Below are 27,008 nucleotides of genomic sequence, written 5' to 3' on the forward strand. Positions count from 1 at the left end.
AAACTGAGGCACTGGGAGAGGGTGGGACTTATGGGTGGCCCTTCAGCTGCTATGAGCCCTTGGTCTGGTCCAACTCCTAAAAGGTAGAGAATTTGACGAGCCGGAAGTGGACACCGGAGAGCCTTCCAACACGACTCCACAACACGAGAATCCAGCAATAGGCGAGAGAAATTGTGGGAGAGAGTGGGAGAACTTTTCCACTTAGACTTGGGCTGGATTCCCAGTGAAGGTGAGGCCAGAGGCCAGGTGGCTGCTTCCAGAAAAATCTAAAACCAAGCCGAAGAGAAAAGGGCTGAGGGCTGTACCAGGGTTAGCCCAGAAATCCTCTGGCAGCAGAAAGCCGAGAACCAACAAGGTCCTCATGCAGCTCTGTCATTTCTTTCAGGTCACCTCGACACCAGAGAGTCCACCATGGCCTCAGACCACCAGATGCAGGCGGGCAAGCCGCAGCCCCTCGACCCTAAGGTGGGTACCCTGCTGGTGTGTGTGGGGGGCGGGGTCAGTCCCCTCTGCAAGGTCAACTTCCTCCTTCCTGGTGCCCTTTCTCTGTCATGTTCCTCTGGGGACTCAGTCTTCCCCAGCTAGCTGCACACCTGGGGCTCTGTGCCCCTCCCCCCAGCTAGCTGCACACCTGGGGCTCTGTGCCCCTCCCCCCAGCTAGCTGCACACCTGGGGCTCTGTGCCCCTCCCCCCAGCTAGCTGCACACCTGGGGCTCTGTGCCCCTGCCCCCAGCTAGCTGCACACCTGGGGCTCCTGTACCCCTGCCCCCAGCTAGCTGCACACCTGGGGCTCTGTGCCCCTGCCCCCAGCTAGCTGCACACCTGGGGCTCTGTGCCCCTGCCCCCAGCTAGCTGCACACCTGGGGCTCCTGTACCCCTGCCCCCAGCTAGCTGCACACCTGGGACTCTGTGCCCCTGCCCCCAGCTAGCTGCACACCTGGGGCTCCTGTACCCCTCCTCCCAGCTAGCCGCGCACCTGGGGCTCATTCCCTGTGCCCCTCCCCACCCAGATGCCTAGTGTCACCTTCAGACTTCAGAGAATTAAATTTCTCTGCTTCTCTGCTGCCCCACATGCTACTGCGCACGGGCCTACCTGAGACTAGGGCAGAGACACAGTGCCAACTGGAGAGGATTTCAGCCCCACTCCCGCTGTGTGGCCCAGACTGGTGGCTTGACTTCTCTGAACATCAGCCTTATGCAATGGGGAGTGTCAGTCACATGTAGAACAATTGTGCAGCTCCTGCTTAGCCCCCCCCCACCTGCCCCCTCCAGAGGCTCGCGTGCTGTCCTCCCACCTGCTTTCTGATGCCTACACTTCTGAGGGGGCAGAGCTTATTCCAACCTCGGGGGCTGGCCACGCTCAGTCTGGCTCAGCCCCCACCTCCTCATTTCCCTCCCCATGAGCTTCCCTTTCAGTGGGTGACAGTCAGCAACCAGGGGACCCATAGCCTTGAGGAGAGGAAGGCACTGAACACTAAGTAGGTTAAGGGGATCCTGAGGACTGGCGTACACAGCAAATGGTGTGTCAGCTTAGTGCTTAGTAGGGACCTCCATGAGGAGGTGACTGGGATCACGTGATGGAGCAACCTTGTGAAAATAGGGGCAGGGAATGGAGCAGTGGGAGCAGCATGCACAGAGGCCCAAAGGTTGCCAATCAGCTGGGAGAGTTTGAAGAAAAATGAGGTGGCTAGCTTCAGAGCACAGCTCTTCAGTAATATGATGTCATCACACACATACTGTGATGTCACATATGCACTGTGATGTCATAAACCCACGGTGCCATCACATATACATACAGTGATGTCACACACATGCTGTGATGTCACAAATGCACCATGCCATCACATATACATATAGTGACATCACATACATTTTATGATGTCACAGATGTACAGTGACGTCACATATATACCATGAACACATACATAATTAAAATCAGCCAACAGCCACAGTGGAAATTGTCAAAAGAAAGAAACAGGTGATTGATTTTTATATTCTCCCTTGTTAAACAGTTCACGTCCACCCTGCCTGTCTTCAGATCTGTGCTTCCCCTGAGCAGCCCACATTCCAGCGAGCTGCGTGTGCAGGGCGGTGCATCTAGTGGCTTCTGCACTGGGCAGTGCTGGTTCAAGGGTTAACCAATAGGAAAGAATGTCAACTCTATAGAAACAATAACTATGTTAATAACAGCAATCATCAGTATTTCCCACACCAGCAGCAGGGTACAGCACTCCTGGGACCCAGGGCTTCCCAAACGCATGGACAGCTGGACCCTCCACACCGGTCACTCCCCAGGAAGCCCTTACATCCCAGGCCACATTCTAGATCTTCTCAGTGCCCCCTACAAACAGGTTCTGCAGAGCTGGAAAGTCCGGTTCCTCCCGGGGGGCCTTCCACTGCTGTGCAGGAGGGGCCAGTGACCGTGAAGACTGAACTGAGCCACAGAATCCCTCCTGGCTGCTCCTGTTGCTCCCTTTATCCCATTAATCCCGAGCCTGGGAAACAGAAGTGCTTTCTCCAGCCAGGGCTGACCCTGCTGACCCTGCAGCTACCCCTCGCGCCTCACCCCCCTCCTGCCCACTTCTTCCACCAGAAGTGGCCGCGGGCCCTGAGGACAGGCTGAATGCCTGGGAAGGCTCCTGTTCTCAGTGGAGCTGTGAACATGGACTCTACTCATGCTTAGCTCGTGGCTGCAAGGCCTTGTGGGTCTCTTTACTCTGCATGGTCTTACTGGGATCTTACTGGGATCTAGCTGGGCCCCCTGCCCAGGGCTCATGAGAGGGCACCTCGAGGTAAGAGGAGGATTTCTACTAAGATCCATCTCCTATGCCGGGCACAGGAAGTCCTGAAGCTTGCCATGGGTAGAGGCTTGAAGGCCCAGGAACGTGTGGGTTTACAGGAGACACAGGAAGGGCTGTGTGGTGCCTGTGGAGGGAGATTTTGCACCTTCTGAGAGCTGTGTGGCACATAGCGTCTGGGCTGCTGGACCCTAGAACCAGTGCCACAAAACTATCTTTTGTCAAGATCTCAGGTTTGGTGTGCATGCTCAGCTTGCACACTGTCTGCTAGTTTCTGCTGTATCACACAAGTTCACACCCTGATCTGCGGCTCGTGCCCCAGTTAATGTACTCATGACAAGCTGGGGTACTGCTTAGGGGAGAGTGGCTGCTGGACATGTGGCGTGAGTGACCCCGGCGTCATCTCCAGCACCCCACAGACACAAACATGATGTCTCCCGTGACTGCACAAAAGCTAACCACCACCCCTGCCATCCTGATAGCTTCCCCTGTCCCTGGTTGGCTCTGCCACCCATCTTACAGACATGGAAACTGAGGCTCAGAGAGCAGCACCTACAGGCGTCAGGTCTCAGGCCCTCACTCATGCTTTATGCCTGTTCTGACTTGGAGGGGCGAAAGCCTGCAGCCCCAGGACTCTGAGCCGGCTTCTCAAACCCTGTTCAACCCACTCTCGGTTTTTTCCAGATCATCATCTTTGAGCAGGAGAACTTCCAGGGCCACTCTCGTGAGCTCAGTGGGCCCTGCCCCAACCTGAAAGAGACCGGCATGGAGAAGACAGGCTCTGTCCTGGTACAGGCTGGACCGTGAGTGTCTGGGGGCGGGGGTGTGTCTCACCCAGCCTGGGGCTGTCAGCGACGCCAGTCAGGGTGTTGAATTGGGGCCGTCTGACCTTTCTGTGCTCCTAGGCTGTGCAGTGATGGGGGTCAGGATTTTGGGGTCTGGCAGCCCAGAGGGAGCTTATGTTTAGGAGGCAGAGAGAGCTGGGCTCAAGTCCCAGACAGGCAGCTTCTAGGCTGTGTGGTGTCCAACCTTGGACTTCTCTCTCTTGTTATGCACTTTCCTTTTGGTAGTCCACGCCTTTGCTGTCACACTTCAGGCCCTGTCTCTGCTCAAGACAGGAGAGGTAATTATGGGGGCTGCCTCTCCCCGCGCCATGCAGCGAGGTGTGCAAGGGCCGTGGTGTCCCTCATCTCCCTCAGCACTCCTCTCTAGACGGCTTTTGAGTTTGGGAGCACCAGTGACCCCCAACAAGTCAGTAGACAAGTATGTCTGGTGGTTCAGGGGTCCCGCACCAGCCAGGTTTTAGGAGAATTTGCTGAGTGTGATGACCCACTGGAGTCTGAGTCTAGCGAGCCTGTGCAGATGCAGTTACTAATGTGTGCAGGGAACTAGGCTATGCCTCCGGAGAACTCAAGTCTTCACCCTTTGAGTATCACTTATGACCTCATCCACTTTTATCACTTGATGGGAGAATTTCCCAAGCACATTTTTAATATTGAAAATAAGTTTTTGTGTGTTTGATCAGGTGTGTGTGTGTGTGTGTGTGTGTGTGTGTGTGTGTGTTGTGTGAGGGTAATAGTGGTGGTAGTTACTGAGGGGGAGACCCATGGCCTTACCTATGCAAGGCAAGTTCCCCCGCCCCAAACCACCACCACTGAGCTATCCGTTGCCCTTGGAAACTATTTTATATATATAAACACTCTTTCTCTCAGAATATGTTTTAATTTTTAAAACTAAAATTTTAAATTTTTTGAGGGCCTCACTACTTAGCCCAGGTGGGTTTGGAACTCCCCGGAAGGCTGGAATTCCAAGAAAAAAAAATTAATTCTTGTGCATTGCTTAAAATATGTGCTCAATAGCAGGAAGGAATGGCACAGGAAAAAGTCATCCTTTTACTCTCAAATTTGACACTAGCTTGCCCTTCAGAAATATCCATTAAGATTTTGCCACAAATCTAGATTTTTTTTTCTGGCTTGTTTTTGTTTTCATATTGTTGCTTGTTTGGGTATTTTAAAGGTTGTATTTGGATGGTATTGTGCAGTGTCAGGAGACAGCACAGCGGTACCCGTGTCATAAGTCACACTTTACATCGTCATCTTCAGAGCAGTTTGAGGTCCTTACACATCAAGACCACAGAAGGAAACTTCAGATCAGGACATAGGCCCCACCTAGGACTCCTGGGTTTAGAGCCCAGTAACTCACGTCCGGCCAGATCTCATGCTCATATGGGTGTCCAGCTGAGTTTGTGGACCTGTGTCGTCTGTCACTCCGTATGGTGGCTTTGTATGTGTTTCCTAATTTATCCACCCAGCCCTGGCTGGTGCAGGCTCGAGCCCTAGGCTACATCTAGAGTTGTAACCATGGAGATGTAAAGGTGTTGTAAGCAACACCATGCCGGTCAGCATTGTCCAGTCCTGCTGGAGCTCTGACTGCCGTTCTCAAGATCACAGAGCCTAATGCAGACTCGCTCCATCCAATGTAAATCTTCCTTTTAGTGTGCTTGACAGACGCAGTTGCCTCTCTCACCAACTGACTTAGATTTGAGTGGCCACCACTGTCATGGTCTCTGCCCTGGAGAACCCCAGAAACTTGGCATTTGAGGTTCCTGCCTCCTCTATGGGCCACGCTTTCTCAAGGCATTCCACCTCACACCCACAGGTGTCACATCCTGGATTCAACAATCACCAGCAGAAAATGTCTGTAGGGAAATCACGTGCTCTTAGCAAGTGCTCACTCGCTTTCTTGCTGCTGTTCCCTAAAAAGTGGGGTACAATAGTTTCCACACTGCCTACAAGGCAGCTGATGGCCCAAGTCACAGGCCGGTCTTGATCCACTTTCACCAGCACTGAGTGGCCACTAGATGTCTCTCTACCATGGCTCCAGGAGCTTACAGTATAAAGAGACAAGGGGAGCATCGATTCTGGAGCCTGTTGTATGGCCTGGGTGACCTCATGGTCCAGAGCTCAACGGCCAGCCGATGGCGCTTACCTCTTTTCCCTCAGTGCCTGGCTGAGGTCACCCTGTCGGCTGTGGTCTCCAGGCTCAGGCATGCACGCTGTGCCCAGTGGCCAGTGTCACTAGATAGGGCCGTGCGGTTCTTGTTCTGCACTCAGGACTGGTTCTTGCTTTCAGCATCCTCTTGGTCTTAGGATGCAGGGTGTATGTGTTGTCGTCTGTAGCCAAGCTGCCCTTCAGATTTGTCACTCAATTCTCCTGTGCGCTGCAGGCGTTGAGGGCGGTGGGGCCTGAGTTCTGGAGAACCAAGGTCCGTCTCTGTGCTTGGGGCCGGTGCAGCTGAGCTGGCAGGCCCTGCCCCAGGATGCCTGCAGAGGAACTCACTAGCCCTGTCTTGTGCCTTTCAGCTGGGTGGGCTATGAGCAGGCCAATTGCAAGGGCGAGCAGTTTGTGTTTGAAAAGGGTGAGTATCCACGCTGGGACTCCTGGACCAGCAGCCGGAGGACAGACTCCCTCAGCTCCCTGAGGCCCATCAAAGTGGTAAGCCCCTTCAGGTCTTCCTGCCTTCTCCTGAACCATGGGGCCAGAGGGACAGGGCCCAGGGGACCTCTGACCCACACTGTGCAGTGATGATTAACCAAGGACCACCACTGTGGCATTTGGCCTCCTCGAGCCTGTTTGCTCTTCTGCAAAATGGGGCTTTAGTTCTTGCAGGTGGAGACTCCCTCGTTCCTAGCCCAGCTCCAGGCTACTTCCCGGGACAACTGTGATGTCCTGTGGGACCTGTCCCTTAGGACCAGGCTCAGCTAGCAATCATGAGGAGGGAGCGGAAGGTGCATTAACCTCTAGTCAGGACTCAGCCAGTGTGAGCTTCCGTTCTATTTCGGACCCTGATTCTTACTAGCGTGTGAACTGTTGAGGAGGGAAAGAGACTCAGCAATGCTCAGTTTTGTGCCCAGACCTTCCAAAGCCAGACTTGCACCTCCCAGAGCTCCCCGCAGACATGGGCTCTTGTGTGAACTGTGCTCCTTTCAGCTGTGTGATTTTGGGCAAGTCACTTGACCTCTCTGAGTTTCAGTTTTCTCTTGTGTCACATGGTGTAGGGGCTGCTGAAAGGGGGGAAAAAAGGGGGAGGAGGGAAGGAAGGAAGGAAGGAAGAAAGGCAGGGGAGTAGGAAGATACAAGAGAGGGGGATAACAATGGAGATGTAATCTGAATAAACTATAACAAAAAAAAAAAGGAATTGCTGAAAGGATGGAATAAGAGCTAAAGGGGCGGTAGGCCTGGAGATGGTGGGAGACGCTGTGCCTGCTGCGGCCACCAGAAGCCAGCACGCTGTCTGTGTGCAGGCTGCTGCTGTTTATGAAGTAGGAAGTGGAAGTCAGGGGGGGGGGCAGCTGGAGGAACCCAGAAGTTGGGGGCCTGGGGGGGGGGACCCAGAGTCTCAGAATCAAATGCTCCCTGAGAACAGGATTTGAGCCCGCCAGTCCCATAAGCATCCAGTCCCCAGCCTTTGTCCCGCCTTGAGGTGGGCGTATTGGCAGAGGTGGGGGAGGGGTGGGACAGGATGGGAGGGGCACCCCCAGGCTCCACCCACCCCGGTTCGCCCACAGGACAGCCAAGAGCACAAGATCATTCTGTATGAGAACCCCAACTTCACCGGGAAGAAGATGGAGATCGTAGATGATGATGTACCCAGTTTCCACGCCCACGGGTACCAGGAGAAGGTGTCTTCTGTGCGCGTGCAGAGCGGCACGTGAGTGCGACCCCAGGCCTCAGCCTCCAGGACCCTGAGTCCTGCCCTGCCCTGAGGTCGCTGGCAGGACCAGGGGGTGGGAACCACCAGCCTGTAGACTACAGGAAGTCCTATCTTTGACTGTGTCCCCCAGGGTTGCCCAGGCGGGTGGAGGGAGCAGGTGACACAGGTGGACTGGTTGTAGCTCTCGGAAGAGAAGGCAAAGTTTCTGCCTCTACAGACCCCTGAGGCAGCAAACAGTCACAAAGAGGAACTCCCCTTTGACACATGACCTTGGTTGGCCTCTGGCTTGTGGAGTCCTCACTGTGAACTGGGGCACACAGGAAGTCCTAGGCAGCTCCTCAGGCAGTGTGTGCTGGGGTGGTGCTTACAGTCGGCAGCCTACAGCCATAGCCGGGATGCCGAGGCAGCGTTAGAATTACAGAGCAAAGAGAGCCCGAAAGCCGTCCAAAGAAAGCTGCGGGTGCAGCGGCCCTGTGGTGAGAGGAGGCCTCTGAGGCGGTCGTTTCCTGGTCTCTGTTGTTGAATGTGGCCGTGACAGAGCACAGGACTGCAGGGCAGGGGTGGAGGTGTCCAGTGTCCGCCGGGCAGGTCTCTCAGCCTGGACAAGGTTGCCGTTTCCAAGTACACTCTGCCGGGTGAAGGCTTGAATAGAGGGTTTTCACTGTCTCCCCCTCACCCTGAGCCTCGCTGCTAGGCATGGGGCCAAGATGGGGATGTCCCGAGGGCGCACAGACGCCCGTGTGATTCTAAGCTTTTGTGGAATATCCAGTTTGTGCTGGAAGATAGAGAGTTTCCCATCAGGAGAGGGAAGCAAGGAGAGGTCCAGAGTTAGAGACTGGGGTACAACGGGGTGTCCTGGTCTTTCCTACACCTCTTGACGTCAGGACACCTCCACCGGTTTCTGCTTTCATTTCACCATGCCCCTCCCCCCTACCTCTGCCTTCAGGTGGGTTGGGTACCAGTATCCCGGCTACCGTGGCCTGCAGTACCTGCTGGAGAAAGGGGATTACAAGGACAACAGTGACTTCGGGGCCCCTCACCCCCAGGTGCAGTCTGTGCGTCGCATCCGTGACATGCAGTGGCACCAGCGAGGCGCCTTCCACTCCTCCAGCTAAAGCCCTGACCCTCCCCCTCCCCAGGAGCCAGGCCCACCACCCCGGAGCCTCCTGACAACCAGAGTGAATAAAGTGTGGCTTGCAACTTGTTTGCTGTAGATCTTTTATCATGGGGTGTGCCTGGGGCACATGTGTGTGCACATGTGTACATATGTGTGGGGAGGGAGGAAAAGGGAGGGAGATGGGCAGTTAGCAGGCATCTGGGCTGAGGTCTGCGATGAGGCCCCGTTGAATCCTGCATCTCTGCCACTCCATAGAACACACCAGCGGCCTCTCTGAGCCTTTGTTTGATTTACCTTGCATGTGGGCAATGTGGCTGAAGTTCTGGGCTGTGAACAGTGACTCTCGGGGTGAGGGACAGGTGCCTGGCCCACCTTCTGCCACCGTCACTGCCCAGTCATTACTACAGAGTGGACCATGGCTTTTGGAGTTGTTTTGTGTCTGGCGGAGGATCCAAGAAAGGCCTCGCAGTGCCCGCCACATCTTGAGAGAAGCCTTAGCCACGTGTTCCGTGCATGCTCGGATTCACTGCTCTGTGTTGGGGTTGGTTTGGTCACCTGTGTGGCTAGGCTAGGAGATCACAACTCAGGAGGTCACTGACAGGACTGACCCAGGTGACCTCTCAGAACCGTGGTGCTCCTAGGAGGGAGATGAGGGACAGAGATGACAGGCACGTGCGGGCGATGCTGGTCCTCTTCCCCTTTGTGGCTTCCGGTGTGAGGTGGGTGCTGTGGTCTAACTTTCCTCCCCTCTCCTCTGGTAGCTATGGGTACCGTCTTAAAATTGAACAGACTCAGACCTCAAGCTCCCCCCTTCCTGGTTTGCAGTCCTTAGAAGTCTTGCTAACCCCAGGACACAAATCCAGTCTCCAGCACCCCCGAATGCCCCAGAGCTTTGCTCGCAGTGTATATTCCTCCTTTTCCTGGAGGTGATTTCTGTGCACTGAAGGCAGTAAGACCCAGATTCTCTGTTGGTTTTTAAATTTTTTCCACTCTAGGCAGCTGCTGACTTGCAGGGGAAGAAACCCACATGGGGTCTGTTCCCGGGCTGTATGCTCTGTCCCTGTCGCTTCCTACGTATTCTGCCCCTGCTGCTACCAAGCTCTACTTTGTAGGTGAGGGTCCCCAAGGCTGTAGTCCGCAGGAACACTTGGATGCTCTTGTCCATCTACAGGCTCTTTAGAAGCACCCTCTCCAACATAGAAGAATGGGACACCGAGGTGGCATTATCAGTTTGTGCCCAGTTGCTATAACAAAATACCAGAGGCTAGCTACTTATAAAGCAAGAAGTTAGTTCCTCAGGCCAGCAGCCACCTCCTGTGGACACAGGAGTCCCCTTGGAAGGGTGACAGAGTGGAGCAATGGCAGGGAAGCAACTGTATACGGAAGGGGCTGAGGTCACTCTGGCAAGGACGTCCTTCATCCCACCAGACTGGAGTCATGACTTCCCAGGATGGCGTCCCAGTGACTCTGGCTCCCTGCTCTAGATCCTGCCTCGTTTTTATTATTATTAAAAACATTTTTAGATTTATTTATTTCATTTTATGTGTATGAGTGTTTTGTCTGTGTGTGTATGTATGTGCACCTCATTAGTGTCTGCTTGGTACTGGATCCAAGAAGAGGGAACTGGACCCCCTAAAATGAATTACAGATAGTTGGGAGCCATGGATGCTGGGAATCAAACCCAGGTCCTCTGAAAAGCAGCCAGTGCTTTTAGCCACTGAGCATCTTTCTGGCTCCTCAGCCCCAAATCAGCATTCAGCACCAATCTCTGTCTCTCTGTCTCTCTGTGTCTCTGTCTGTCTCTCTGTGTCTCTGTGTCTCTGTCTCTGTCTGTCTCTCTGTCTCTCTGTGTCTCTGTGTCTCTGTGTCTCTCTCTGTCTCTGTCTCTCTGTCTCTCTCTCTCTCTCTCTCTCTCTCTCTCTCTCTCTCTCTCTCTCTCTCTCTCTGTGTGTGTGTGTGTGTTTGCAGCAGGAGTCCCACTTGACCCACAGCAGGAGGGAATGGCCACATGCTAACACATTCCATTTCCTTGCTTATTTTCAACCACCATGGTCAGGGGATACTTTCTTCCTGAGACTAAACTGGATGGGGGAGTTGAGCCAAGGTGATTGGCTATTATAGATCCAGTTGCATCATCATTCACCAGGCCTCCAGGAGCTCAAATTGGGGGGCGGGGGGATGTTATTTGGATGTTGGCTGGAGCAGATATAATTCGATGGCACTGGAGTAGGGGACCTCTAATCCAACATGAGTTTTCCCTATGAGAAGGGAAAACAGACACAGACACACCACACGCAGTCATGGAGAGTTATGTGCGACTGTTGATCTTGTTGCCAGCTTGAGGGGACTGGACTCACCTGTGGAGCAATTGAGGGTGGTGACCACCCTCACGAGGGAGGCAGCACCTTCCAGTGGGAGGCCTGGGTATAAAGAGGTCCACTGATGAGATCAGGGTGGGCCCACCTGCCTTCGCCCCTGCCTGAGCGAGAGTATCTGTTGCCGCTGCCTCGCCCTGTTCGGACCCCAGACTCCAGCGTCTTCTGCTTTCCTATGTGGAGCCAAGCCCAGCCACTCTGCAGGAACCTCCCAGACTGCACAGCTGTACCGGGGCTTCCGGGCATTTAGCCTTGTGGACTGGTGGCTCCTGGGTTCCCTCCAGGGTGTGAGGGGTCATTGCTGGACTATAGCCTGGCTGTCTGAGCCCCAGAACAAATCTTTTTATTATGTATTTTACTACGTCATTATTTGTTCTTTTAGGAAGCCCTGACACACCACACTAAGAAGGGTGCGTTGCTTTTGTCATCGGTGAAAGTCCTAAGAACGCTGTGAGGGGCAGCAGACAGGTGGAGCAGGCGCCCCTCAGCCTGTGGGAGGAGCTGAACTGCCAGTACGTCAATCAAACAGAAACCACACCCACAGAAAACTCACAAGGGGGTGGTGGCAACAGAAAAGAGCCATCCACCTCCCCCAGCCAGCCAGGTGAGGGGGAAATGTCTAAAGAGGTGTGGAATTTTCCAGGTGAAGTCGAGGTAATCAGCAGCCTTGGCAAATGGAACAGATGTGCAAAGTAGTGCATGGTGAGTCGTATTCCCTCCCCCAATCCCTGTGCCCCAGCCCTGCCTGCACCCACAAAGCTTAAGAGGCTTGGCTTAGAGCCAGGTCCAGTGGTGGCACATGCCTTTAATCCTAGCACTCGGGAGGCAGAGGCAGACAGATTGAATGGCTGTGAGTTCGAGGCCAGTCTGTTCTACAAAGTGAGTCCAGGACAGCCAAGGCTACACAGAGAAACCCTGTCTCTAAAAACAAAACAAAACAAAACACCCAACAACAACAACAAAGCGGCTTGGCTGGTTGGGTTCTGAAAGATTAGGATGACGGCTGTGATACGTGGGTGCCCAGGAGGGTTGGGTGCTGCCAGGGAAAGCAGTTACCCACCGCGGAATGATCAGCCTGTCACACAGTAAGTGGTAAAACTTTGAACCGCCACGTCTTTTGTTTGAAGGTCTGCGCTTGTGGGAAGTGGGTTGCTGAGGGTGGCTCTGGGCAGGGAAAGCTCACGTGACTGAATGCACAGCTGGCTGGGCCTCAGCTTAGGTGACTTGGACACACCCAGGTGGATGCTCCTTGGGGTGTTGGCATCCTCCGTCCCCTCACTTCATGGCAATGCCAGTGCCCCAGGAGGAAGGTGCAGCTGAGTGACATCTTTGTGACTGGCTCCTCACTCTCCTGAGGAGTCCAGACCGTGCGGGTGGGACACAGGTCCCACCAGCCAATAGAACATCTGGTGGTGGCCACCCTCACCATACACAGTCTTCGGCTGAGACACTGGGCGCATCAGGAGTGGGCTTCCATTGGGGCAGGACGGGGTCTGTGAACTCCAGAACGCTACAGGTTCTCTCGGACCTGGACTCAGGACTTGGTGGCTGGTCCGAACTCCTGGCCCCCGTTTGTCTGTCACTGTGGAGTGTGATCTGTCCGTCACCTTCCCTCCCTCTTTACAACCCCCGACTTGTCCTGGAAGCCCACAAACATCCTTTCTGGACCCCACCCTCTTCCCAACCCTCTGGGAGCCACTTCTCCTGCTGGCCACTAGGTGTCAGCAAAGCGCCACCCTCAGCGAACCGTCAGTCACCGAGGTGGGCGGGGCCTCGCTCCCCCCATCACTCTTCCCCCCCCCCCCACACCCCCAAAGCGGCGCAGTGAGCCCTCCGGGTCCCACGCAGGAACGCGTGCCGGGCACGCACGGACTCTGGCAGCGCAAGGTACCTGCAGGGAAAGATCAGCTTTCCGTCGTATGCTTCCAATCCCTGTAACAAAAGTCAGAACACAAACAGCCGCGGAGGCCAAATGAAAAATGTTTTATTCTTGCCTTCCTCACAGCTGGATCGCTTGGGGTTAGGGTAGCTTCGTCTAGGCTTCTGCGCTGACTGCCTCACGTGGGCGCCCACGAGCCTTTCTAGAAAAGAGCTGGGTGAGAGGTGTCTTCTGTAGGAAGGGCCCCGCGTATGTATAAACCACAGCGTCAGCCAGTTTCCATGAAACTCCAGGAATCTGAAACTTGAATTTTCTTCTCCCTTATACCAAAACAACAAACAACAAACAAACAAAAAACTTCGGTCCCCCCCCTCCCCCGGCCCCCAAGCATTTAAAACATAAAAACATTGTTCAAAAAGAGTTGATGTGTGGCCTGGGAACACAGTCCTGTCATCCTCTAAACACCACGTTCACACATGGCCAGTGTCTTGTGAAGTTCTGTAGTCACAGAACAAAAGAAAAGCCACCAATCAAGGCACTTTTAAAGTATTGGTGGTGGCATCAGGTAAGCAGGTTGCAGCAACGCCAGTGGGGGTGGGGCCACATCTGAGCTATGTGCCAGGTGTCGTCTGATCACTGTCTCAGCCTGTCCGTGGACACTAGTGGTTTGTTCATGCATTGCAAAGGAGGTACCTAGTGGTCACAAAGGCTGCTGGGCCAGGCACAGAGAAAGGCAGCATATATCAAAGGCTGAAGATGCCCGAGACAGTTTGGCTCTGAACTTGGCAACTTTGCAACCCCACCCCCACACCCTGCATCCCTGCATTTCTGATCAGTAAGCCAGCCTTGTAGGGTCTTTATTGCTGCCATAAACACCAGGGCCAAAGCAAGCTGGGGAGGAAAGGGTTTATTCGGCTTACACTTCCACATCACTGTCCATCACTGAAGGAAGTCAGGACAGGAACTCAGCAGGGCAGGAACCTGGAGGCAGGAGCTGATGCAGAGGCCATGGAGGGATGCTGCTCACTGGCTTGCTCCCCATGGCTTGCTCAGCCTGCTTTCTTATAGAACCCAGGACCACCAGCCCAGGGGATGGCCCCACACACCATGGGCTGGGCCCTCCCCCATCAATTACTAATTAAGAAAGCACCCCACAGGCTTGACTACAACCTGGACCTTATGGAAGAATTTTCTCAGGTGAGGCTCCCTCCTGTCAGATGACTCTAGCTTGTGTGAAGTTGACATAAAACTAGACAGTACACAGACAGCCTCTCTCCAGGAATTCCCCAGGGATGGCCCTGTGATAGGCCTCAGGTGACATCTGGTGCTGGCTTGTTAACGTCTTCCAGAATGTTTCACCTGGAAGTCAGAAGTTCAGCATTGAACTGGGGTCCCTCGCTCAGTCATCTTCCCTTCCTCTAGGCTCAGAGCAGGAGGTTTCTATTCATCCTTAGTAACCATATCTCTCCCACCCTCACTAGACCCCCATCTATCCACCAACCCCTCCCCCCTGTCAGCAACTGTGTTGCATCACACAGTCTCTGGTACAGAGCAGGTGTGAGACAGCTGCTAGCTGGGCAAAGGTGCAAGGACACCCTCCTTTCCTTCCGAGCTGAGCCCTCCAGTCTCCAAACGCGGATGTTCTCAGCAGGAGGGAACCATCGAGGGCCCACATTGGGGTGTTCCTTCACTCACACCCCAGAGACCTCACCCACGAGGAGCTGATGGCTTTTATGTGAGGTTGGTACCACTCAGCACCAGCCTTTGGACTTTTTGCCACACTGGCAAGCTCCCAGCAGCACAGAAGAAGCCGCCAGCACCTGGCTTACTTGATTTCTCACAGCTGATGTAGGAGCTACCTCGTTTGAGCTGGGAGATTTCTCCTGCCTGTGGGTGCTTTGCAGCGTCCCCCCAGTGTGCACCTGAACCTCTCTGGCTAGGGCGGGATACCTGGTGAAGGCGACGGATAGCAGAGATCAAAGCCTCTTGAGGCTTTTTGTAGGGATCTTGGTGGTTTGGCATACTGTCTCCAGATTGAAGAAAAAGACTGTTTAATTAATTACTTCATTATTTTATATGTATCATTGTTTTACATATATATGTATACTCGTGTGTGTGTGCGTGTGTATGTGTGTGTGTGTGTGTGTGTGTGTGTGTGTGTGTGTGATATGCATGCTTGGTGCCCTCAGAGGCCAGAAGAGGTATCAGATCCCCTGGAACTGGAGGGTGTAAGGTACCATGTGGGTGCTGGGAACTGAGCCCTTGTCCTCCACAGGAGCAGCTGGTGCTCTTAACCCCTGAGCCATCTCTCCAAACCCAGAAGGGTGGTTTTATAGCATTTTGTCTAATTCCTTGATCATGCCCTTCTCCTGGGCTGAGGTCTCTATGAAGGCAGATGCCAGCTCTGCATCCTTAGAGCCTGGTGCACGGCTGAGCTTGCTTGCTTGAATGAATGAATGAATGAATGAATGAATGGATGGGTGGATGGATGGATGGGTGGGTGGGTGGATGGGTGGATGATGAGTGACTCAGCATCAGTCACGTGAGGGTAGGAGGCTATGGCGGAACCAGCCAGGTTATTGAAGTCAGATGGCGTTCCTATGAGCACTATCTACCAGCTGCCGAACACTTGCTAGTCTCTCCCAAGAGCACAGACTCTGGCATGTGTCATGGGATTCAGCGGGACTGTGTGTGTGTTTGGTTCTCTTCCCCGGAAACAGGACGTGTGTGGTCTGCTCGGCTCGGCTCGGCTCGGCTCAGGGCAGTGTGTGAAGCAGGAGTTCCCGCTCGGGGCCCAGCTGCCGGGGCACGGGAGTGGGGGCTACCGATGTGTCTGATGCGTCTCATACCGGACATGGCTGTGTTGCCAGCCAGGGGCGTGGAGAAGGCATCCTTCACTCCAGGACCTCTCTGCGTGTCATTGGGCTGTCCCCTGCCTCACAACATCAGGGTGCCAAAGAGGAGTGTCTTCAGACTTGACCTTGGCAAGTGGTCAAGTGAGAGCTGTCAGCGTTAGGTGGGGGGGGGGATGACACTGGGTGGGGTCAGGCCAGCTACAGGGGTGGGGGTGGGGGACACTTCGGGGCAGGTTAAGGGAAGTACATGCTAAGATGGGGAAATGAGGCCCAAAGCCTCAGTCCCTTGGTCTGATCCTCTGTGCTCCCATAGACCAAGGCACACATTTATTGTGTACATGTGTGTTTGGTATGTACACAGCCATTACTGCAAGTGGACGGGGGCGGGGCTTCCAGGTAGAGGAGGGGTTTGGGGAAGGTGGACCACCACTTGCTCGCAGCATGAGAGGAGCCACGGGTTCCAACCCTGACACCTCATCGACCTGGTGTGGTGGCAATGTATCAGGACTCCCAGTTCTTGGGTCTTAGAGGCAGAAGGGTCAGAAGTCCAAGGTCATTGTTGGCTAGGTAGGGAGCGCAAGGTCAGTCTGAATTGCATGAGGTCCTGGCTGTCTCAAAAAACAAACAACAACAAAACAAACAAACAAACAAAAATAAAAAGAGACAAAGGAGATGAGCTCTGTAGTGTTTTTTGGCCCACACCACCCGCATGTGGCTGCTCACACACACCTGCCACACATGGCTGCTCACACACACCTGCCACACATGGCTGCTCACACACACATTTGCTCCCCCCCCCTCCCCAAGATTCCCACCCCTAGCTTCTTGCCCCTTGTTCATGGGCGCATTTGGGCACTGCCCACAGTTGTTGGCCTCAGATGGGGGGTTGTGGGGAACAGGACGAGCGCTGTGGAGCAGCTGCCTTCATCACCCAGGGAACATCTGTGGGGTACCGATAACAACCCCATTTGGCCTCTTAACTGTTTCATTGGCATCAGTTTTTCAATGAAAAGAGCTGGATATTAGCCTTGACTTATTCAAGAAGTTGGGTTTTGTTTTGTTTTGTTTTTGTTTTTGTTTTTAAAGCAGCAAACAAGAAAACCAACATACAGACAGGCACCAAGAAGGTGCCAGGGGGACAGAGACATCCACTACTGCCTCTCTTTGACACCACCTTTCCCGGGCTGCTGTGCACTGGGGAGTCCTGGACAAATTTGGTGTCCCCTGGTGCCATAACCTTGAGGATAGCACATCTAGCTAAAGCTTGGGGGTGTCCAGTGTGTGGAAAATATGAACAGACTTCTCCATGTCTCTGTGGATGCTAGGGTGCAGGGCGGGACCTCTGGAGACTTGTGTGGGAGACCTGAGAGCTTCCCCTGTGAGCGCACTCTGTGGTCCTGTTCCCCACATGAGCCGATGAGTCAGAGCACATTCTTCCGCTTTCTGCTTCAGATATTTTTGTTTACAGAGTTCCCACAGATACTGCGTTCTGTTGTGACCAGTTTTGTTTGTTCAGAAAAATGTAGACTCGTGTGTGTGTGTGTGTGTGTGTGTGTGTGTGTGTGTGTGTTAACTGACACGTAAAAACAGGCTCAGATGCAATGGGAAACTGTATGGTACTTCAAAACACACAGCTTTCTTATCTATCTATCTATCTATCTATCTATCTATCTATCTATCTGTCATCATCTATCTATTTGCTATCTTGGCAGAGCTAGGGATTGAATCTAGAACCAGGCAGATGCCAGGCAAATGCTCGGCCACTGATTTACACCCCTGGTTCTCTTTCTTCCCCACACCTTTCAGGTTTTTTTTCCCCCAAAATCTCATTTATGAACAGGGCCTCAGAAAGTTGTCCAGGCTGGCCTCGAACTTGCATTACTTGGGCATGTGTTGCGGTCATCTTGGAGGAAAGAGATAGGTTCAAAAGGGCTGGGAGTTGGCTGGGTGGACTCTGCTAAATGTCACAGCACTTGGGGACCTACCCCCCTCATCCCGTAGTCCCCACCTTACACCTGTCCCTCCCTCCTGTGCCCTGGCCTGAACCCCAAGCTTGGCCCCCCACTGTGTTTTTGCAGGGAGTGGACCTCATACAAACTGGACCACACAGCCTCTCAGAAACTGCCACCAAGCACTGGTATCTTGGCAACCACAAGATCAAAACAAGCTTGGAATAAAAGATGGAAAGGGAGGGGGAGGGAGGAACTCGCTGGACGCCATCACCCTCACAGCGACCCGCTGCGGGAGTCAGAGCACCTGAGTCTGTGGTTGGCATCCTGTCTGAGGAATTCCCATCCCAAAGTCGCTTACTGCCAGACTGTGTCCAGAGCAGAGGAGCACACCTTGAAACACACAGGCGACAGTGTCCCTGTGGGCACAGCTTCTGGGGAGGATGAACAAGCAGGTTCCTAGTGTAGGCTTCAAACTGTCCCAAACCTACTTTATTTGGGGTTCTTTAATGCTTATACCTCCCTTCCAACCCACCTACCCTAGATAGGAGAGAAAGGAGGTTGATGGGGAACAGGAGAAGCAGACATTTTTACTAGACATTCAGTTCCTGGGAGCGATTCCACTGGCGTAGTTGGCAGGATTCCAGCGGACCCGTTAAACAGCATCCACGGCTACGGTTGATGCCCAAGGGTGTCTGAGGGGGAAGCTTGGCCTCTCAGCTCCAGTGGAGCACAGATGCCATCAGTTCACGTGGGGCTTCCCGTATCCGAGACCTTCCCCCCCCCCCCCCCCCGTACCCTCTGATTCAACTACAGTTGGATCAAAATCACCTAGAAAGGGCCGTATTTTTGAACATTGTGGTGCCTTGAGTAAATGTGCCCTATAGTCCTGGGCATTTGAGGACTTGGTTCCCAGTTGGTGCTGTTTCTAGAGCTTTGGGTGGCACGGGAGGGTTGGGAAGCTAGGCCTTGCGGGGAAGTACGTCACTGGCAGTGGGCGCTGGGGTTAGTACGTCACTGGCAGTGGGCTCTGGGGTAAGTACGTCACTGGATGTGGGCGCTGGGGGAAGTACATCACTGGAGGTGGGCGCTGGGGTAAGTACGTCACTGGAGGTGGGCGCTGGGGTTAGTACGTCACTGCCGGTGGGCTTTGAGGGCTTAGAAGATCTTGCATTACTTCTACTTGGCTCTATTTCCTGCTTGCAGTTAAGGATGCTAGCACTTGGCTTCCTGGTCTGACTGCTTGCTGCCATGTTTTCCCACCACGATGGCCTCATCCCCCTGGAATTAAAAGCCCAAATAAACCCTCCGCCTATAAGTTGCTGTGGCCCTGGTGTCTTACCACAGCAACAGAGAAGAAACGAATAAAAACATTTTGGATTACTTTTACCCTAAGTTGTTCCCTGGATCACCAGGTATCAAAGACCACAGCACTCCAGCTAGGGCCCCACTGTCAGCCCTCTGAGATGACTGTGCGGTGTGGGAGGGCGTGAGCTATGCAAACACTAACTGCTCCGGCGCCTGGCTAGCAACATTGTGTCCAAGGGCCCCGCAGCCTACTTTATCTTCTCCAGGATCATAAAACCAGCCCCAGCTGAGAGCTGTCACTTACACCATCACCTGCCAGGATGGGGTGGTAGTTGCTGTGGTGGCGGCTGTATGTCATTAGGGTCACCTGGTTTGTAGAGCCATTTGGATCTCGTTAGCCATTTACAGCTAAGGAGAAAGCACAGAGCTCTAGTCGTTTCCTAAAGTCACCCAGCCATGTTTGGAGAACCAGCTGTGAGCCCAGTGTGGATGTTGTAGACTTAAGCCACTGTGTGGCCCAGGGAGGCAGAAGGCTGGAGCAGAGACACCAGGAGCAGAGCCAGGGCCTGCAGTGGAGGAGGCTCACAGGCCCTGCTGGAGTGGGGTGAGTCGTCAGGGAATATGGAATGCAGAGAGCACAGGGCACCTTAGGACACCTCCCCTCCCTTGTCTTTCTTCCTCTCTCTCTCCTTTCTCTCCTCCCTTTCTCCCACCCTCCATCAGCCCCTCCCCCCTCCCTCCACTTAGTCAAGTTTTGTTATATGGTCAGGCTACAATCCTCCTGCCTCAGTCTTCCAAATACAGGACTTACAGGTATGTACAGTTCACTCGGCTCACTCTGAGATGTGACCTTAAACATTATGAAATGCTCATTAGGGAGCTGGCATCGTTGTTACACGTTTACAGATGAGGCCACTGGGGCCCAGAGACACGTAGCAATTGTCCAGGACCACACAGCTGTGGAGTACGGCGGATGCTAACTCAGCATGGGTTGTTTGCTGAGCCTGTGGGGTGGGTCCCTGGAGAGTGACCACAGTAAGGCTGTACTGTACATCTGTACCCCGGGACCACAGGATAATACATGTTTATGCTCCTGTGTATCCTGAGAGTGGTCGTGGCCAGGCTGGACCCTGCTGCATAGCTACCTCCTGCCCCATGTCTAGGGTCCCCCCATGGAGTCAGTGGGCTACCCTGGGCCTGTTCTTCTTTTGTTGATGGTGGCAGATGAGCAAGTGAGTGGCAATATGCCAACTCCCGAGGGCTAGGCTCAGGACTGGCAAATGGTCACTTCAGCCTCTTCTTGGCCTGAGAAGGTCACAGGACTCATTTTGTGTGGAAGGGTAGATGGCGGCCCTACATCCCGTGTATGCCATGTAGCGTGGAGACCGTCCCAGAAGGGAAACACTGGGAGCTGAGCTTCATTCTTCCATTGTGTCTGCTCTGTTCCAGAGCCTGCAGGCATGCCCTGACTTTCTTTCCAGAGATGGAGTGTGTTATTGGCTGTAACCTGAACTCGCTGACTCTTGTCACACAGAGAGCATGCTGGGAGGTGGCAGGACTCAGTAGGGATAGGGCTACCACTGTGACAAAATACCAGAGACAAAGCGATTACAAGGAAGAAAGGTTTTGTAGGTTTCTATCTAAGCTGCTTAGGCTTTTTCACTTTGGGCCTTGGTGGAAAGTAGGTGGATGATGGGAGCCAGGAAAAGAGTGTGTGTGTGTGTGTGTGTGTGTGTGTGTGTGTGTGTGTCCCTATATACCTGCTTCATAGCCCCAGTGATGTAACTTCCTCCCATTAGGCCCCGCCTCCTAAGGCACCCTGTGGCGCCCAAGCCTTCAATACATGGGTCTTTGACAACTTTGCATCCAAATTGTAACTGACACAAGGCCCCCGGCTCTCTCCCTGTGGAGTACAGGCTGCCACACTGTGAGAACACTCAAGCGCCTACAGAGACGCCACACAGAGAAGACCTGAAGCCTCCAGCTGCAGCTGTGTGGGAACCAAGTGAAGGTGGGAGCCCCTGACCACGGGTCACAACCCCTGGCCTGAGCCACTCCCAAATTGCTATGGACCGTCCTCAGCTTCCATCAGCAGGCGGCTCACACACAGTCGCCAGGCGGGCAAGGAGTCCGGTTCTCTGATCGCCATTCTGGACACGCGCTGGCTAGGGTTTGAGAGGGGCCGTTCCATCTTCTCCCCAGGCTGCCAGCGGCATCCCTGCAATTTCCCAAGATTGGGGGACCAAAAATACCCATGGCAAACTGCAGTCGTTAGGAGGCACCTGCTCCTCAGAGGCCCAAAGCGGGCAGATCTCAAAAGGAAAGAAAAGACTCAGCAGACAGGGACAGCTGCGCGGGGACCAAGCCAGCACCGAGGCAGGCTCACTTTGTCGCTGGGGTCCCTCCACAGAGCTGAGGGGGTGAAGAATTTGAGCACAGATGGATAGAGTGAATTGGAAGGAGCTGGCGTTGCAGAGTGCCGAGGCCCCGCGGGGCCTCCTGGGACACTCAGCGCACACCGTGGGCAGGCGTCATCCTCATTGACTGGACTGTGTGGAATCATCTAGAAGACACAGCTCTGAGTGAGGTGTCTATGAAGATGCTTTTAGGGAAGTTTAGATTTAGTCTGAGTGTGGGGGGCAGCATCCCATGGGCTGGGGTTGTGGACTGAAAAAAGAGGAGAAGCAGGGGGACCAGCCGTCGCCTCTCTCTGTCTCCTGACTGCCCATGCGACACGTGAAAGTGGCTTCGCACACGATCACCAAGCCTTCCCACCGGGATGGGCTGTGCGTCACCTGGGATCGCAGTATGCCCTGTCGTTCCTGGGGCTGCTTTTGTCAGTGTTGTGTGCAGCAACAAAAACAGAAGCTTATGCAGAGCAAGCAGAGGCGGGCTGTGGAGACTGCACCGGGGCCTGGGTGTTCTCAGGGCTGCTGAGACTTGGGCCTGTGGTCAGGTCTGCAGGGTTAGAGACAGTGCGGCATCCAGAGGCCACGACAGACCTCGCGGAGACTCTTAGCATGGCGTTTGCTAGCTGTTCTCATTTGGAATTTGGATCTGGAATGTTGCCACAGTCCTGCATGTGGATGTCAGGGTTCAGGCTAATTGTCCCTCTGCCCCCCACACACACACCTTGTATCTCCACCAGGGAGCTGGTACCATAGTCTGGGTACAAGAAGAGAGCCGCCCCCCGCCCCCCCCCCCCCACACCAGGTATGTGTGGATGGTTCCAAGCCTTCTGCTGCAGTGCCTGATAAGGTTTAGAAGGCAGGAACCTTCCTCGAGGCTGGACTTAGCTACCTAGTCTCATCTTAATGTTGAAAGCCAAACCCAGTCTCTTCTTGTGTTCTGAAATGAAGTCTAACCTCCCAACTCTAGTGGATATCCTGGGATGCACAGGTCAAGGGCTGTGCTAGGGAGGCAAAGTATGATGGGAACTTTCCTACTCTGACCTTGTTCTATACTGCCCTGGCCTTGGTGGGGGCACTGGCTTTGACAGCGACATCTCTTCCTTGGTGTCCCCACTGCTGGTGCATATCGCTAGTTCAAACCTTTCCTTAGATTGCTATGTAGATGCTGAGAGAGGAGGAGGGAAAGGAAGAGGAGGAAATATGTGGGGGGAGAGAGACGCACAGAGAGAGACACACAGAGAGAGACAGAGACAGAGGGAGACAGAGAGAGACAGAGAGAGACAGAGAGAGATAGAGACACACACACACACACACACACACACACACACACAGAGACAGAGATAGAGGGAGACAGAGAGAGACAGAGACAGAGAGAGAGACAGAGAAACAGAGACAGAGACAAACAGAGAGAGACACACAGAGAGACAGAGAGAGACAAAGAGAGACAGAGAGAGATAGACACACACACACACACACACACACACACACACACAGAGAGAGAGAGAGAGAGAGAGAGAGAGAGAGAGATCCAGTTTGGATCCAATCACCTGTCCTCCTGCCTTACAGACGGAGTAGTGCAGAGATTGCCGAGGAAGAGAGGTCTGAAAGGAAGGAAATTGCATCGACACCTGGATCCAGCCACGCCTGAAGCAAGATAACACTTCTCTGTCTTACTTGAAACTTAAAACCGTTTGCACGGAAGCCATGATCTCAGCCTCTTCTCATCCCTTAACCTCACTTAGAAACTGGCAAATGAGGCAGCAGCCACGGCTTCAGGCCCCCAGGCGTCAGTCAGTCTGAGCCGAGAGCCAAGATGCCAGGTGGCCAAGCTATCCGCGGCTCACGGGGTAGCCTGCAATCTGCTTTACTGCATGTTTGGACTTTGGACCTGGAGCCCTGCACCCTGAGTTCCCGAGGCTCAGTTTCCCTCTCTGTAATTTGTAGATCCCAATGCGTTCATTCCAGTGTAGCACAAGGGAGGGTTCACGAGGTCACAAATATTGAGTGCACAGCCTGGCGCCCAGCACAAAGGGAGAACGGTCAACTGGAGCTGTCCAGCTGCCCATCCCTGAGCTCCTGCCCCCAAGCCTGACCCACTTTCACCCACAGTTGGCCACAGGCCCAGGCCCTGGCCTATTTTAGATACACCTCTTCCCCCCCTCCCCAGAGGAAAAAACCTTGCACAGGCCACCTTCAAACAGGCAGGTTATTGTGGGGAGAAACCGGAGCGCGGGCAGGGACAGTGTGGGGCTAGAACTGGTTTCTTGTGTCCTTTGCTCTCTCCCTGGTCCCCCCAAGGGAAGGGCCCTGACAATGCCCGAGAATAAACCACAGCTCAAAGCATGATGGGAGGTGAAGCCCTCTCTGCCCTTGTAGGCACGGATGGGTCCATTCGGTGCTGACAGACTGGGTTCATGGCCTAAGAGCTGTGCGGTTCCTCATGGCCACCGGGAAAGAGGAAGCAGCTGGTATGTTCAAGTGGAGCGATGTGTGGGTGTGACTTACCATCCAAGCCTGGATGCTGAGAGCGCAAACAGCCACCCAGGGAGCAGGCTTCAGCAAGGGAAGGATGTTAGAGGAGGCAAAAGCCACTGGCAAGAGCTCCTAGGACCAGGCTGCTGCCCTGGAGGTGCCAAGGTTGATTTTGCCCTGAGAAGGCTGCTCTTAGTGCCTAAGGTCTATGTGTCTTGTCTGCCTGGTAAAGGCAGACTTTCAGGTGTGGCTTCATCCGGGAGGGTGGGGTGGGGTGGGGCGGTGGGTTGGGCTCGGATGATGTCACTAGAATTCTGTTTCTCTCTTACGCTGACTTTAAGGAACATTGCTCTTTTTGTAACAGAGGCATTCGGCTCTCAGAGGCCAGGAACCTTGCTCTGGGATGGTTCGAGAACTCTGCGATGCTAGCAAGGTGACCTGTATGCACACACATGTGCTTCCAACATGCTTGTACACGTCTCTTCTTATGCAGAAACAGAGCCCCTGACTCATGAAGGTGCAGACACTCACTCATGTCCATTTTCCAAATTTCCAGGAAGCTTTCTCCACACTCAGGATGCAGAGTGGGATGTCCTTGCTCATCTGGCACAGCTGGCACATTGATCAGCCGGGCCGCTTACTGGCCTCAGTGTGAGGCAACCTGGGTGTGCTAGGCTTGGATCCCTGAGGACACGGAGGCTTTGTCCTGGAGTTCAGGATGAAGACAGACATGGAGCTGCTGGGCGTGGGTTCCTTACAGGGACCTGACTCCGAGAAGCAAACTGGAGCTGAGAGAAGGGTCCTGATAAGATCATTGGAGTCAGCTGGGCGGTGGTGGCACACGCCTTTAATCCCAGCACTCGGGAGGCAGAGGCAGGTGGATCGCTGTGAGTTCGAGGCCAGCCTGGTCTACAAACTGAGTCCAAGTCAGCCAGGGCTATTACACAGAAAAACAACAACAGCAACAAACCACTGGAGTCCTGGGACCCAGCTACACAGCCCCCGGGCAGTTCAAACGCAGAAACTAATTACATCTGGTTTCCTCAGCTCAAGTTCTTCACCACCTGCGACTGACAAAGTGCTAGCTGTTTATTGGGGTTCAGGGCATGTTTGCACTAAGGGGATTGTTGGTGAATATATATTTTGGGGTTCAGGCATGTTTGCACTGAGGGGATTGTTGATGAATATATATTTTTGGTTGGGCAAACAGAAAGTCTAGCAGACTCTACCGTGTGCAGAATTCAGAAGGCGTGGGGCTCATCTTGGACTCAGACTCCTGGGCTGTGTTCAGCCACTTAATTATTTAGTTGTTTTTATTGTGAGGTGCTGGGAATTGAAGCCAGGCCTTTGTGAGTGCCAGGAAAGCACTGTACCCTTGAGCTGTACTTCTGCCAGGGCCACTTTAACTTTATCCTCCCTTTTCTCCAAAGATTTTGAAGTCCAGACACCCCTGCTGGAGTGGGATGAACAACTTCTGGGCTTAGCAACTAAGTGACAAGGATAAATGACGTCGGGTCCCAGCTGAGCTGACTGGGCTCACTCCCTTTTATGGTAATGGACAGTGCTGTGGCCTCACTGCCTGTAAGTGCCACCCATGTCACCAAGTTACTGCAAGAACCTGGCCCCTGCCAAGCCAGTAGCAGATGCTTCTGCGGAAACTGGGGGGCTTTGGACAAGTTGCCCTACTGTGGGAGCCGCAAGGCCTGGCCCTATCACAGCAAATCACGCCTCCACCAGCCAGCTGGCGCCTAGCCCTGCGAGCATGGACGGCCTCTGTGCTTTGAGGTAATTAATTATGCGAAGTGGCAACGAGCCGGCAAGACTTAGAGCAGATGGACCCGGGAGGAAACCAGATCCCCTGGAGACAGGAGGGTGGTGGAGGGGGTGTGCCTGCCGGTGTGCCTGTGTGTACATGTGTGTTTATATGTGTGTCCGTGTGTGTGCTTGCATGTGCACCTATGTGTGCATTGTGTGCCTGTGAATGTGCATATCCTATGCCTGTGAGGGGAGAGGCTATGTGCCTGTGTGTGTGTGCCCATGTGTGCACGTGCATGCCTCTGTGTGTGTGCATATCTTGCGTGTGCCTGTGAGTATGTGGGAGGTTGTGTGCCTGTATGTTTGTGTGTTTGTGTGTGTGTGTATGTGTGTGAGAGAGAGAATCTGTGTGCCGGTGGAGGTGTGTGTGTGTGTATGTATGTATGTGTGCCAGTTGATGGAGAAGGCTGTGCGCCTAGGGAGGAGTGTGTGTGTGTGTCCGTTGGTGAAGGCTGTGTGCGTATGGAGGTGTGTATGTGTGTGTATGTGTGTGTGTGCCGGTTGGTGGAGAAGGCTGTGTGCCCGTGTGTGAACAGCTGTGGGCCCTCCGCAGTTCCTTCTCCCTCTGGAGACTTCTGTATGTCCCATTTCTCAATGGCTTCCAGAGAAGAAGGTGTCAGTTGGGAGAGACCGGGGAGTGATAAAACTGAGAGAAGGCGAGCTTGGCTCCATGCTTGTGTGAGCTTGGAGCTGCCTGCTGAGCACTGTGCTGTCAGAGTTTCTGGATGAGAGGAGCGACTGTGCCCAGGTGCCACCATCTCCCTGAGGGGCCACCAACATGTCAGGACTGTCCTCCCCAGCCCGGTCACTCTCTGTAGCCCCAGAAGCAGCCCCCCTTGCCCCCCTTGCCTGCAACGTCTGCCTCTACTTGGCCCAAGAACTTCTCGAATATTCACCTGGCTGCCACCAACCTCCACCTAGTGCCTTCCAGACTCTTCCTCATGCTCTCAGGACGCAGGCAAGCTTGTCTGTGGGGCACCCAGGACCCCTTAACATCCTGGCCTCTGGTTGGCCACTCCATCCCTCTCCGGCGCCCTCTCATGCCACCTGGGCCGTTTTCTGCCTCTGTGCCTTCAGGAAGGCTGCCCCCTCTCCTGGCATGCCTTTCCATCTCTTTTTGCCTAGAAAGCCCTGGCCAGGCCCGCGGTCTCCTTCACACCCCTCCCTTGTGCCCACCTGAATGTGTGACCTGGTTTTTAAACAAGTCTGCGCTGGAGGTGTTCCTTCCTCTTAGCCTGCCCACTTGCTACCTAGTCATGGTGAGTGCGCATGCTCCAAAGACAACAGAGGGGGTGCTTCCAATCCTTACGTCAAG

The 27,008-nt window shown here is 54.0% G+C and overlaps 1 protein-coding gene and 1 long non-coding RNA gene across 2 annotated transcripts; both read left to right on the forward strand.

Annotated features, from left to right (window-relative positions):
* Positions 1-398: 398 nt before the first annotated feature.
* On the forward strand, positions 399-8,710 carry CRYBB2 (crystallin beta B2). Its single transcript, XM_084761717.1, has 5 exons — positions 399-465; positions 3,483-3,601; positions 6,161-6,293; positions 7,367-7,509; positions 8,459-8,710. The coding sequence occupies exons 1-5, from the start codon at positions 412-414 to the stop codon at positions 8,625-8,627; spliced, it is 618 nt and encodes a 205-aa protein (XP_084617843.1). The 5' UTR covers positions 399-411; the 3' UTR covers positions 8,628-8,710.
* A 14,997-nt stretch (positions 8,711-23,707) lies between these two features.
* Positions 23,708-24,924, forward strand: LOC311586280. The gene is made up of 2 exons (XR_014775512.1): positions 23,708-23,874; positions 24,243-24,924. It is a non-coding gene; the product is annotated as an uncharacterized lncRNA (long non-coding RNA).
* Positions 24,925-27,008: the final 2,084 nt, after the last annotated feature.

This window comes from Acomys minous (assembly GCF_964271855.1).
Source record: "Acomys minous genome assembly, chromosome: 16".
NCBI classification, from domain to species: domain Eukaryota; kingdom Metazoa; phylum Chordata; class Mammalia; order Rodentia; family Muridae; genus Acomys; species Acomys minous.

What these genes read in the sequence shown, in the direction of transcription:
- CRYBB2 (XM_084761717.1), top strand. Translation starts at nt 412, where the DNA reads ATGGCCTCAGACCACCAGATGCAGGCGGGCAAGCCGCAGCCCCTCGAC. An exon ending in GTCCTGGTACAGGCTGGACC is followed by an intron (nt 3,602 to 6,160) that starts GTGAGTGTCTGG and finishes TGTGCCTTTCAG; the next exon opens with CTGGGTGGGCTATGAGCAGG. An exon ending in CCCTGAGGCCCATCAAAGTG is followed by an intron (nt 6,294 to 7,366) that starts GTAAGCCCCTTC and finishes GTTCGCCCACAG; the next exon opens with GACAGCCAAGAGCACAAGAT.